General features: G+C 37.0%; 1 protein-coding gene and 1 pseudogene across 1 annotated transcript in view; one reads left to right on the forward strand and one right to left on the reverse strand.

Annotated features, from left to right (window-relative positions):
- Positions 1-13,152, forward strand: part of ATR (ATR serine/threonine kinase) — a 134,853-nt gene that overhangs the window by 23,958 nt on the left and 97,743 nt on the right. The window contains exons 5-15 of the mRNA XM_008067301.2: positions 132-310; positions 1,176-1,367; positions 2,704-2,894; positions 3,930-4,082; positions 6,357-6,549; positions 7,253-7,515; positions 8,609-8,799; positions 8,884-8,984; positions 9,501-9,672; positions 10,450-10,620; positions 12,729-12,923. Of these exons, the coding sequence (XP_008065492.1) occupies positions 132-310; positions 1,176-1,367; positions 2,704-2,894; positions 3,930-4,082; positions 6,357-6,549; positions 7,253-7,515; positions 8,609-8,799; positions 8,884-8,984; positions 9,501-9,672; positions 10,450-10,620; positions 12,729-12,923 (2,001 nt within the window). The remainder of the gene's footprint in view (positions 1-131; positions 311-1,175; positions 1,368-2,703; positions 2,895-3,929; positions 4,083-6,356; positions 6,550-7,252; positions 7,516-8,608; positions 8,800-8,883; positions 8,985-9,500; positions 9,673-10,449; positions 10,621-12,728; positions 12,924-13,152) is intronic.
- LOC103269734 lies at positions 7,681-7,969 on the reverse strand (annotated as a pseudogene).

The raw sequence follows: 13,152 nt of genomic DNA on the forward strand, positions 1-13,152 counted from the left end.
TTGTGAGACTCTGAAAATAGTTTACCTTACTAGAAAACATATAGTTAATACCTAATGCATTCTTGTGGCCCATGAATACTATAAATATGTTTTCTAAGAAGTGTTTCTTGGAATTATTTTTGTTTTCTCAGTACTTATTGGGCCCACTTTATGCAGCCTTGAAAATGGAAAGTATGGAAATCATTGAGGAGATTCAGTGCCAAACTCAAAAGGAAAGTGTGAATAGTAGCAGTGATGAAATATCGCCCAAAAGGCGTCGACTCAGTTCATCTCTAAACTCTTCAAAAAGAGCACCAAAGCAGACAGAGGAGTATGATGGCTTTCATTCAGTTTGTATTTAGTCTTTTCATAAATAAAAGTCTTTTATTCACTTTTAAAAATTAACTTAAATGCTTTAATTCAAATACATGAAGAACATCTTTCCAAATGTAGTCAAAGGAATGCTTAAAATATTTTAATAGTTTTTGAAGACTATTATAGTATGAATATAGTATGGCTAAATATGGTTAGTTTGGATGTTTTACATGTCAGTCTAATTTAACTTTTTTAGTATATGAAAAATCTCTGAGACTATACATCTATCAGCAATTTTTAAATTTGCATTATTGCAATTGTGTTTTTTAGAAGGCAAGAACTCTTCTTTGGCGGATAGGTTGTGTTCTGTTAGTATGTGGCAGTTCAAAAATTAAATCCTTAGCAATTAGCCTTTTGATTGAACTTAACACGTTGACCCACACCTGTAATCCCAGTGTGTTGAGAGACCAAAGTGACATGCTCATTTGATGCTAGGAGTTGAAGACCAGTCTGGGCAATATAGCAAGATCCCATCTTTAAAAAAAAAATAGCCAGGTGTGGTGATGAGACTGAGGTGGAAAGACTGCTTGAGCCCAGGAGTTCAAGGCTGCAGTGAGCCATGATCACACCACTGCACTACAACCTGGGCAACAGTACAAGATCCTGATTCTTTAAAAAAAAAAGTTAACAAACTATTTTTTATAATGTAGCTAGAGAACTGCCACATTTCAGTCAGCACTGAGCATTGTTTTAATTATTTTAAATCTTAGTATAAATTCCAATAGTTGATATTACATGTTATGTTTTGTTTTAAATATGCTTCATGTTTGAAGTAAGTTTATACTGAATATGAAATTTTTTTACTATGGTTTTAATTATAGAATTAAACATGTGGATATGAACAAAAAGAGCATATTATGGAGTGCACTGAAACAGAAAGCTGAATCCCTTCAGATTTCCCTTGAATGCAGTAGCCCAAAGAATCCTGTTATTGAGACTTTAGAAGGAATTGCTGTTGTCTTACAATTGACTGCTCTGTGTACTGTTCACTGTTCTCAGCAAAACATGAACCGGTAAAAACAACTTCTTGTTTTTCGGGGTGGGGTTCCTGTAGTGAATTTGGATTTACTGTTTACTTGTTATTCATTTGATTTATATGATCTTAAAACACAACTTTTCAGTGAAGTAGGTAAGAAATATATTATCTATCTATTGAGTGCCTGCTGAATGCTGGGCACTATGCTAAGCACTGTACATATTTAATCTTGACAACAGTCCCATGAGGCAAGTTCTGTTGTGCCCATTTTATAAATTAGAAACTGAGACTCACAGAAACTGATGCTCTTTTTTTGTCTGAAGCCTAAACTGACTTTTTGGGGACACATGATTAGCAAGTACTGGGACACATTTATGGACAACTGAAAAACCAGGGTCCTTTTGGCTCTCTTCCATTTCTCCCTTTGATAATAAGATTAGGAATATAAGACCCATCAGAGATAGATTTTCAGTACAGTATTCTTAATATTGGCTAATATTTTTACCAAAAGAGAAAAGTAAAGTGTGAACTCTTTCTGAAGACTTAGTTTCATTCTTACTGCCACATTGTAGATGTGTTCCTTGTTAATTTTTTCATGATCATGTATTCTGTATTTTCTGACTCATTCTTTTAACTAGCCAATATAAAGTTATAAAAGATATTTTAGAGAAACTATATTCAGATTCCATTAAATTTGGATTTCAGAGAACTTGGAGGAACTGATGATTAGGCTGAAGTCTACCTTTGCCCAACTATCATATAAAGAAAAGGTTTGCTCAGGTCATTTATAATTACGTAGGCACATGTTCTATCTTTTTTTTAGTTTGAGTCTGTCGCCCAGGCTGGAGTGCAGTGGCACACACACTCGTGGCTACCCCATTGTTGACCTGCTGGGCTCCCGAGATCCTTCTGCCTCAGCCTTCCAAGTAGTTGGAACTACAGGCGCACGTACCACATCCAGCTAATTTTTTTTTTTTTGTAGTAACAAGTTCTCACCAAGTTGCCCGGGCTGCTCTCAAACCCACAGACTCAGGCATTCCATTCGCCTCGGCCTCCCAAAGTGCTGGGATTATAGGCTGAGCCACCGAACCCAGCCTTTTTTCTATCATTTTTGAGCCTGGTGATGCCACATTTAAGTATCCTAGATTAATTTTAGTTCTCACATCCTAACAGTGATTTAACCTGACATAAGGACATTAAGCTTAAAATAGTAATGACATATTAATTGATCTGCATATTTACTTTAAATTGGTTTAAGGTTATAGATTAGATTTGTACTCATAATTTCTTTTGGCTTTACTAACAATATTAGGTTTGACTATAAGAAAATTCATCATAATTCCAGTGTGTTTAACAAAATATGCTTACTGCAGCCATAATTTCAAGAACTGTCTGCACAAATCTAAGAAGAAATCTTCCGTAGTGATAACTTGGATGTCACTGGATTTTTATACAAGAGTGCTTAAGAGCTGTAGGACTTTGTTAGAATGTGTTCAGAAACCTGACCTGGAGGCAATCATTGATAATGTGGTGAAAATTTATGATGCTTTGATTTATATACAGGGTGAGTATAAACAAGCAATAGATAGAATAACCTTTACAGATAATTAATATAGAAATAGGCTTTCTTTTTTTCCTGAAGCCTAAATGCACAAGTGTTTGGAATACACCGATTTTTCTTGATTTCAGTTCTATTAAGCTTGTCAGTAATTTCTAAGTTCCAAATTTATCTGTTTAATATTTTGATTTATTATCCTTCAGTCTATAGAAATTATTTGTAACTTTTAAGTTTTTTGATTTGGGAATTTGAAGAATGCGTATGATCTTTCTAAAGCATAAGGCCAAGGAGGGAGTATTGCTTGAGGACAGGCGATTAAGATCAGTTGTGCAACAAAGCAAGACTCCATCTCAACAAAAAGTTATCAAAAAGCCAAGTGTGGTGACACGTACCTGTAGTCCTAGCTATCCCTAGCTACTTGGGAGGCTAAGGTGAGATGATTGCCTGAACCCATGAATTCGAGGCAGTTGTGAGCTATGGACACAATAGTGTACTCCAGCTTGTGTGTGAGAGTGAGACCCTGTCTCTTTTTTTTTTTTTTGAGTTGGAGTCTCACTCGGTCACCCAGACTGGAGTGCAGTGGCCGCTTCTGGCCACCGCAGCCTCGCCTGCTGGGCTCCGGCGATCCTTCCGTCTCAGCCTTCCGAGTAGCCAGAATTACAGGCGTGCGCTACCACGCCTGGCTGATTTTTTGATTTATTGTAGAGATGAGGTCTCGCTGCCCAGGCGGGTCTCAAACCCGCGGGCTCAGGCAATCCACTCACCTCAGCCTCCCAAAGGCGTGGATACAGGCTGAGCCACCGAGCCCGGCTGAGACCCTGTCTCTTTAAAAAAAAAAATTGCATAGATGCATATTTTTATAAAGTCACATTTAATTTGGGTTCACAGTTCAGACCGTCATTCATGGATCTCTATTTTAAGAACTCCTGATTACTGAATGTTTATTATAATTCTACTTGATGTATAAATGTCTGTGTTTTTACTTAAAAGAGTTAGATATGATTAAGAAAAATATTAATGACATCGTGTGTGTTTCTGTAGTAAACAGTTCATTTGAAGACCATATTCTGGAAGATTTATGTGGAATGCTCTCACTTCCGTGGATTTATTCCCATTCTGATGATCACTATTTGAAGTTGACCACATTTGCCACTAATCTTCTAACATTAAGCCAGAGGGTTTCAGATAGCTACTGTAAGTGGTCAACGAAGTTGTATCTGTGTGTGTGGTTTGTTTTGTTTCAAATCATCTCTGTATAGGACTTCTAACACTCATTGTTTATATGTTTTCAATAACTAAAAGAGGAGGTTCATTTTTAATGGTTCTGAAAGGAATTTGATATGAAAAAGTAACAAATGAAAGCCTACCTCATATATCCCATTTCCTTTCTGTAAAAAGTTTGAAATGTGTCCTTACATATACTTGTCTGTATTTAATAAAATTATGAAATATTTGGGAAATTTAAAAAATTGCGAATAATACACCAGATATTCTTATGCCATCATCCCAGTTTAAAAATAAAAATATTAGAGCCTTTGAAGCCAGTTTTCTTCAAAACTTGACCCCACTCACTAAACCATTGTAAAAAGTTAAAAATATTAGAAATGTAGTGGAAGCCTTTTGATTATCTCTCCCCAGTTTTATTCCCTTCGTTTTCTCCCCAGAGATAACTGCTGTTCTGAATTTGGTGTTGAGCAGATGAATGTTGTATTACTTTTACTATATATGTATTTATCCCTAAATAATATACAGAACTGGTTTGCTTTTTATAACTTGTATTTTGTTGATCAGTACTATCCTTATGAGGCTTATCAATGGTGATATGTGTAACTCTAGCATTTTATTTAAACTGCTGAATGGTAGCCAACTGGATGGATAGTTAATATTTATCAGACCTCCTTTTGGTGAACAATTACATTATAATTGAATAATTATAAACAAAATTTCAATGAATGTTATAAATGATTTTTTAGTCTTTTTTTTTTTATTTGGAGTCTCACTCTGCTGCCCAGGCTGGAGTGTAGTGGCACACTCACTGGCCACCCAAGCATCAATCTGCTAGGCTCTGGAGATCCCTCCCCCTCAGCCCTCCCAAGTAGCTGGAACTACAGGCTCGCGCTACCATGCCCAGCTAATTTTTGATTTATTGTAGATATGAGGTCTAGCCAAATTGCCCAAATTGGGCTCAAACCCGTGGGCTCAGGCAGTCTGCTTACCTCGGCTTCCCAAAGTGCTGGGATTACAGACTGAGCCACCAAGCCTGGCGACTCTTCAGTCATTCTAAGAACTGGCTGTTTGAAATGTGTAGCTGGATGTGGTGGTTCATGCCTGTAATCTCAACACCTTGGAAGGCGAAAGTAAGAAGATTGCCTGAGCCCAGCGGTTCCAGACCAGCCTGGGCAATTTGGTGGGTCCTTTCTCTACAATAAATCAAAAATTTAGCTGAGTGTGGTAGTACATACCTGTAGTTCCAGCTACTTGGAAGGCTAAGGCCGAAGGATCACCTGAGTCCAGCAGGTCGAGGCTGTGGTGGCTGTGAGTGTGCCACTGCATTCCAGCCTGGGCGGCAGAGTGAGACTCCGATACAAAAACAAAAAAAAAGTGTGGTCTACACCATTAGCATCGCCACCATTTAGGAACTTGTTAGAAATAGAGAATCTATGCTCTGCCTATACCCACTGCATCAGAATCTGCATTTTTTTTTTTTGAGTTGGAGTCTCACTCTGTCGCCCAGACTGGAGTGCAGTGGCCGCTCCCGGCCACAGCAGCCTCGACCTGCTGGGCTCCGGCGAGCCTTCTGCCTCAGCCTTCCGAGTAGCCGGAATTACAGGCGTGCACCCCACGCCCGGCTGATTTTTTGATTTATTGTAGAGATGAGGTCTCACTGCCCAGGCGGGTCTCGAACCCGCGGGCTCAGGCAATCCACTCACCTCAGCCTCCCAAAGACGCGGAATTACAGGCTGAGCCACCGAGCCTGGCTAGAATCTGCATTTTAATAAGATAAATCATTAATATGCATATGAAAATTTAAGAAGCACTATTTTAAGATACTTTACCTAGGAGTGGGGTTGTAGAGCTTGCATTTCCTCAACTCTCTTCTGCCTTCTCATTCTCCAAAGATGTGCCAATTTACACTCCTGTTAGCAGAATATGAGATCTGCATCTTTACCAACACTTGGAAGACATTAAAATTTTTGCTGTCTAGAAAAAAAAGAGAAAATATAGAGTTAACTATCTGAATTTTTTTTTTTTTGCTGTCTGATAGATGTGATTTTTAATTTGCATTTCGTTTGTGTTTACTTAGATTGTGGATAGACCTTTTTAAGTGTACCTACTTTATTTTCTGGAAAGGATCTTTTAATTAAATTAGATATTATAGGCATTTTAAATGTTACTTGACTTTTCAACATACACATATGTGAAACTGACCCTATTAAAAATCTTGTTTAATGCTCTTAATTTTTTTAGCACCACAGGCACAGTCACGATGTATGTTTCTTCTAACTCTGTTTCCAAGAAGAATATTCCTTGAGTGGAGAACAGCAGTTTATAACTGGGCCCTGCAGAGCTCCCATGAAGTAATCCGGACTAGTTGTGTTAATGGATTTTTTATATTATTGCAGCAACAGAATTCTTGCAACAGGGTTCCCAAGATCCTTATGTATGTATTAAAGTTTTAATTTGAATATATCACTTGATTGAAAAGAGCATAATAATTCTCTGGCTAGCTATATATACAAAGTGATGCTTGTTGTTGACTATAGAGCAAATGTTGCTTTTACTTTTAGAATTTAAACTTTTAGGCTTTATTTTACAAATACTTTTGTCTCAAATTAAGCAGGACTATTTATTTATGATTTTTTTTTTTTTTTTTGCGTTGGAGTCTCGCTCCGTCGCCCAGACTGGAGTGCAGTGGCCGCTCCCAGCCACCGCAGCCTCTACCTGCTGGGCGCCGGCGATCGTTCCGCCTCAGCCTTCCAAGTAGCCGGAACTACAGGCATGCGCTACCATGCCCGGCTGATTTTTTGATTTATTGTAGAGATGAGGTCTCGCCAAGTTGCCCAGGCGGGTCTCAAACCCGCGGGCTCAGGGAATCCACTCACCTCAGCCTCCCAAAGCGCTGGGATTATCGGCTGAGCCACCGAGCCCGGCTATTTATGAATTTTTAATTTTTATTTTTGTAGAGATAAAGTCTCGCTATGTTGCCTAGGCTGATCTTGAACTCCTGGGCTCAAGCAATCTTCTTGCCTCTGCCTCTCAAAGTGCTAGGATTACAGGCATGAGACACCATGCCAACCTTAACAAGACTATTTATACCCCCAAAATAAGCAAGAACATTTAGTACTTTTTCTTTTTTTCTCCAGAGATAAAGTCAAAGATGATTCTGACATTGTCAAGAAAGAATTTGCCTGTATACTTGGTCAACTTGTCTGTACTCTTCATGGCATGTTTTATTTGGCAAGTTCTTTAACGGAACCTTTCTCTGAACATGGACATGTGGACCTCTTCTGTAAGAACGTGAAAGCCATTTCTCAACAAGAATGTTCATCTTCTCGATTGAAAGCTTCTGTTTGCAAGCCATTTCTTTTCCTACTGAAAAAAAAAATACCTAGTCCAGTAAAACTTGGTGAGTGATTAGGATTTATTTAATATTTTGAAACCTGTTTAAGCTTCATTTTTCATGTTAGTGATCGAATTAAGCCGAAACCTTAAAAAATTATAGTAAATTACATGCTTTATAGATTCAGAGGTGACAGCAGAGCTGGCAGGACAGAATGACTGGCTGGGCTTGTCAGGTGAGCATGTCCCAGAGACAGCAGCAACAGAGAGCAGTCCAGCAGGCTGTGAGGCAGGTGAATGGTCCCAGGTCGTCCCTTCTTTGGTCTTCCACCACATACACTGTGGTTTTAGGAGGCTCCTGAGGTCCGCCCTGCCAGCCATAGTGTGGGTATCCTTGGTAGGGGTACCCTTGAGGTGGGAGTAGGGTCCCCCATAGGTCCTGGACCCATTGGTTGTAGATAAGGTGGGTATGGGGCTGTTGGACCAGGGCCTGGATATGGTGGAGGGTTCTCTGGGTTCATCAGGCCCTGCAAAGTAAACCTCTTCTCCCCTGGAGCCGGCTGTGTAGTGGTCTATTTTATAAGTTTTAAAACTCTGGGCTTTATTTTAGATTTTTGTTTCTTTGTTTTTTTTTTTTGGTTTTTGAGTTGGTGATTCACTCTGTCATCCAGGCTGGAGTGCAATGGCATGATCATGGCTCCCATAGCTTCTACCTCCTGGACTCAGGCAGTCTTCCCATCTCAGCCTCTTGAGTAAGTGGGACTACAGGCACATGTCACCATGCCCCACTAATTTTTCTATTTTTTGTAGAGATGAGGTCTTGCTATGTTGCCTAGGCTGATCTCAAACTTCTGGGCTCAAGCAATTCTTCTGCCTCAGCCTCCCAGAGTGCTGAGATTATAGGTATGAGCCACTGTACCTGGTCTCATTTTAGATTGAAATCATTTATGACTTGTGTTAAATATAAAGTAAATTTAAATTTGTAAGTATCTAATTTAAACTCCTAAAATTCTGTGTGTTATGCATATTTAAATTTTAAATAATGACATTAAAAGGCATCTTGAGATTCTTTGTATTATATTATTTATTGACAATAATTTTACAGTACAGCTTTGACGCTTAATATGTTAAATTAGGTATTATATAGTCTCATCCTTTAGCTTTCATAGATAATCTACATCATCTTTGTAAGCATCTTGATTTTAGAGAAGATGAAACAGATGTAAAAGTAGTTCTTGGAACTTTATTAAATTTGATGGAGGATCCAGACAAGAATGTTAGAGTGGCTTTTAGTGGAAACATCAAGCATATATTGGAATCCTTGGACTCTGAAGATGGATTTATAAAAGAGGTTGATCATTTTTATTTTTAACATTTGGGTTTTCATAAACCTACCTCTAAAAATTTCCTTAACCAGTTAATTTTATTTTTGTAGCTCTTCGTCTTGAGAATGAAGGAAGCATATACACATGCCCAAATATCAAGAAATAATGAGTTGAAAGATACCTTGATTCTTACAACCGGAGATATTGGAAGGTATACTTGGCAGTATTTGTATTCTTCCTTAATTATTTTGGTCATTCATCCTCCTGTTTTATTTTACTTCTTTATTTGACTTTATTTTATAGTGCAGAGGCATGGTCACGGCTACCACAGCCTCAACCTGCTGGGCTCAGGAGATCCTTCTGCCTCAGCATTCTGAGTAGCTGGAACTACAGGCACTTGCCACCATGCCTGGCTAATTTTTTTGATTTGTTGTAGAGACGAGGTCTCACAAGTTGCCCAGGCTGGTCTCAAACCCCTGTACTTAAGCAGTCCTTGCTCTTGTGCCTCCCAAAGTGCTGGGATTATAGGCATGAACCACAAGGCCTGACCTCATTCTCCTTTTTTATTTGCCAGACATTAGAAATGGTGATATGAGATATGTGGTATTATAGAAAAAAATGTTACTTAACATGCATTTATTTGTAAATTTCCATTTGTTTCTGAGACATTGATTTTATACGCGCACACACATGTTTTATATGTATATGTTTGCTTGTTTAATTTTAGGGCAGCAAAAGGAGATTTGGTACCTTTTGCACTCTTGCACTTATTGCACTGTTTGTTGTCCAAGTCAGCGTCTGTCTCTGGAGCAGCGTACACAGAAATTAGAGCTCTGGTTGCAGCTAAAAGTGTTAAACTGCAAAACTTTTTCAGCCAATATAAGAAACCCATCTGTCAGGTATGAGTCAGCATTTGTCTAGCCTGTATGCAATAGCAGTAGTTTGCAAGAGTTAAAAAAAAATATATAGTATGTGATATATATATATATATATATATATATATATAATATATATATGCGCATATATATGTATATGCTTTTTTTAACTTGCTTTAAAATATTATTTTTTAAAATGATGCATTTAGTTAACTTAAGAGAACTGAAATCGTGCCAGTTTTATATTTTAGGATATTGGTCTAAAGACATAGATTATAAATGAGAGGGGGAAAATCATCTTTTTTTTTTTTTTTTTAAATTAGAAAGCAAGATTTATTGAGAGGACAGAAAAGCTCCCAGAGTAGGAGGGGACCCAAGGGGCTTCCTGAAAAATCATCTTATAATGATGTATTGAATGATTATACTCTTTTATTAATCTTTAGGGTGATTTTTTAAGCCATTTTGTGATGATAAACTCTTTCATGCCTTGATATTATGTTATACAGCAAATTGCTTTAAATATATTCTATTAGTGGCTAAAAAATTAGACTGTGCTAAAATACTGACTTTACTGTATTTGTGATAAATTCTTAGCATGATATTCAAATTTCTGAACCTGGTTACTTCATCTGTGAAAGGGAGATTATGACATAATCTACCTCATTAATGTTGTTATGAAAATTATATGAGCCAATTCAGGTAATGTAGAACACTGATATTGTCCTTTATGTTAGCTTAAATCGTATTCATTAAAATTTCTTCTCTGTGCGAAAACTAACAATACAATTGTTTTTACTCTAGTTTTTGGTGGAATCCCTCCACTCTAGTCAGATGGCAGCACTTCCTAGTACTCCATGCCCGAATGCTGAGATGAGAAAGCAAGATATAGCTCACCAGAGAGAAATGGCTTTAAATACCTTGTCTGAAATTGCTAACGTTTTTGATTTTCCCGATCTTAATCGTTTTCTTACTGTAAGTTGCGACATATAGTTCACTTAATTGAGGTTGGCAATTCAATATTTTGTTTATTCTGTTCTAGATTTTGACTTTGATATAAGATTATTACTTACACTGTAAAACTTAAGTTCATGTTGATTTGAGTCATTACCCTGTATGTTTAACTGTTCTGACAAGTTAATACTAATTAAATAATACTAACCAATTCAGTTAACTATTTGAACCCTTATGTCTTTAGTGCTGTGATTGGTTCCACCAGTAATTCAGTCTAATATGATCATATCTACCCCTACAGAGTTGGAATAATAAAGTATAAAACTCTAGTAGTATAGATGATCTGCTATGAATTCAAATGACATACTTTGAAGTATGGAGTGATTTGGGAAGCCTTTGACAAGTCTTTGGGGCTGAAGTTTAAAAGATCATGAAATAGATTATTTTCTTGTCTTTTCCCAAATGCTAAGTTTATCATTACTCTTTTTTTGTATATATATTTTAATAACTGCACTTAATTTTATTTATTTATTTTCATGTGCGGTACAATTCAGGATTAGGTATACAAATGTTCATTATGCAGGTATCCTACTCTTAATTAATAAATTATAATAGTAATCTTACAGAATTTTTCCCTATAGTATTGCCATACTTTAGCAAACTTAAATAGCTTGTAAATTGGTCAAATACTGGAAAGAAATATGATAGGATATGAAGATGGGAAGTACCACAGAAAAATTCTTACCTTTGTTTTTTCCTATGACAAGATCTTGCTGTGTTGCCCAGGCTGGTCCCAAACTCCTGGGCTCAAGCAGTCCACCCACCTTGGCCTCCCAAAGTACTGGGATTACAGGTGTGAGTCACTGTACCTGGCCTAATTCATACCTTTTCATTCAGTAATTCTGCTCTGGGAACCAAAAAACACAGGTATTTATTGCAATATTATCCAAATAGCAAAACAAAACAAAAACAAAAGCAAAACTCTGAGAAGACACTAAATGTCTGATTTTAGGTAATAGAATGTTATGTAACATAATAATTATTACAACTTTGTAGAGACTACCTTATAATACTGCAGCAGTCTTTTTTTTTTTTTTTTTTGTTTGAGTTGGAGTCTTACTCTTGTCACTCAGGCTGGAGTGCAGTGGCATGCTCATGGCCATTGCAGCCTCAACCTGCTCGGCTTAGGCGATCTTTCTGCCTCAGCCTTCCAAGTAGCTGGAACTACAGACACATGCCACCACACCTGGCTAATTTTTGTGATTTATTGTAGAGACGAGGTCTTACCAGGTTGCTTGGTTGGTCTTGAACAACCCCGGGCTCAGGCAGTCCTCTTGCCTTGCCCTCCTGAAGTGCTAGGATTACAAGCTGAGCCCCCATACCTGGCCACTACAGCAGTCTTACAGTATTAATATAAGTTTCAAGGCAAGGTATAAGTGTCTCTGGGGATAGAGCCTAGGTCTTGTTCACTATCCCATCTCCAGTACTTAGGATAATGACTGACATATAATAAGTTTCATTAGATACATGTAGAATGAATAAATGAAAGGCCATTTTATTTTTGGATTTTGTATGTATTTTAAGATAAATATCTTAAAGGAAATAGACCAATATAAAAATAGATTTATTGTGGTATTGAGATTGTGTGTGTGTTAAAAAGTTGTTTTTGAAAATATTGCAGCATCAACTCTTAAATTTTAAAAAATGTCTTAAAATTGCATTTATGGTTCTCTTGGTTATTCTCTAAATATAAATTAGTTCAAATGATACATCAGATTTGGGACTTCTACCTTAAAGCATGAGTATATTTTAGCACATTCTCCTGATAAATTATTTTCTTTACTTTTACATTAGCTTATATATTGTCTATCTGTCCACCTTTTTACTACGTATGTTCTGTACCATCAGGTGCCCTGCCTGTTATGTTCACTGCTGTATCTGCAGTGCCTCAATCCCAGTAGATATTCAGTAAATATCTGAGTGAATAATTGTAAATCTAAATTGAAATATAAGTCATGTATGGACTCCACATTTGTATGGAATTTAAAAATATTTTTGCACATAGCTTATGTGAATATTTTATCACCCAGATAAATATACTTTTTGATAGTTGTTACATTCTTTTTCAGAGGACATTACAAGTTCTACTACCTGATCTTGCTGCGAAAGCAAGCCCTGCAGCTTCTGCTCTCATTCGAACTTTGGGAAAACAATTAAATGTCAATCGTAGAGAGATTTTAATAAATAACTTCAAATATATTTTTTCCCATTTGGTCTGTTCCTGTTCCAAAGATGAATTAGAACGTGCACTTCATTATCTGAAGGTAATTGAATATTTGTATATGTTTTACTCTTTTTCATAAGCTAGCATTATAGGAAAGCTGTAACATTATAATATGAAGGAGGGTGAGTAATTTGGAAGTAGTCTGGAAGAATGTAAGTTTAAATATTGTTATGTTAAATAATCTTTCTTCTGGGAACACATTGGATAGAATTTTTTTTTTTGAGTTGGAGTCTCACTCTGTCGCCCAGACTGGAGTGCAGTGGCCGCTC

The sequence above is a fragment of the Carlito syrichta genome, unplaced genomic scaffold, assembly GCF_000164805.1.
Source record: "Carlito syrichta isolate Samal-C Ts95f unplaced genomic scaffold, Tarsius_syrichta-2.0.1 Scaffold309473, whole genome shotgun sequence".
NCBI classification, from domain to species: Eukaryota; Metazoa; Chordata; class Mammalia; order Primates; family Tarsiidae; genus Carlito; species Carlito syrichta.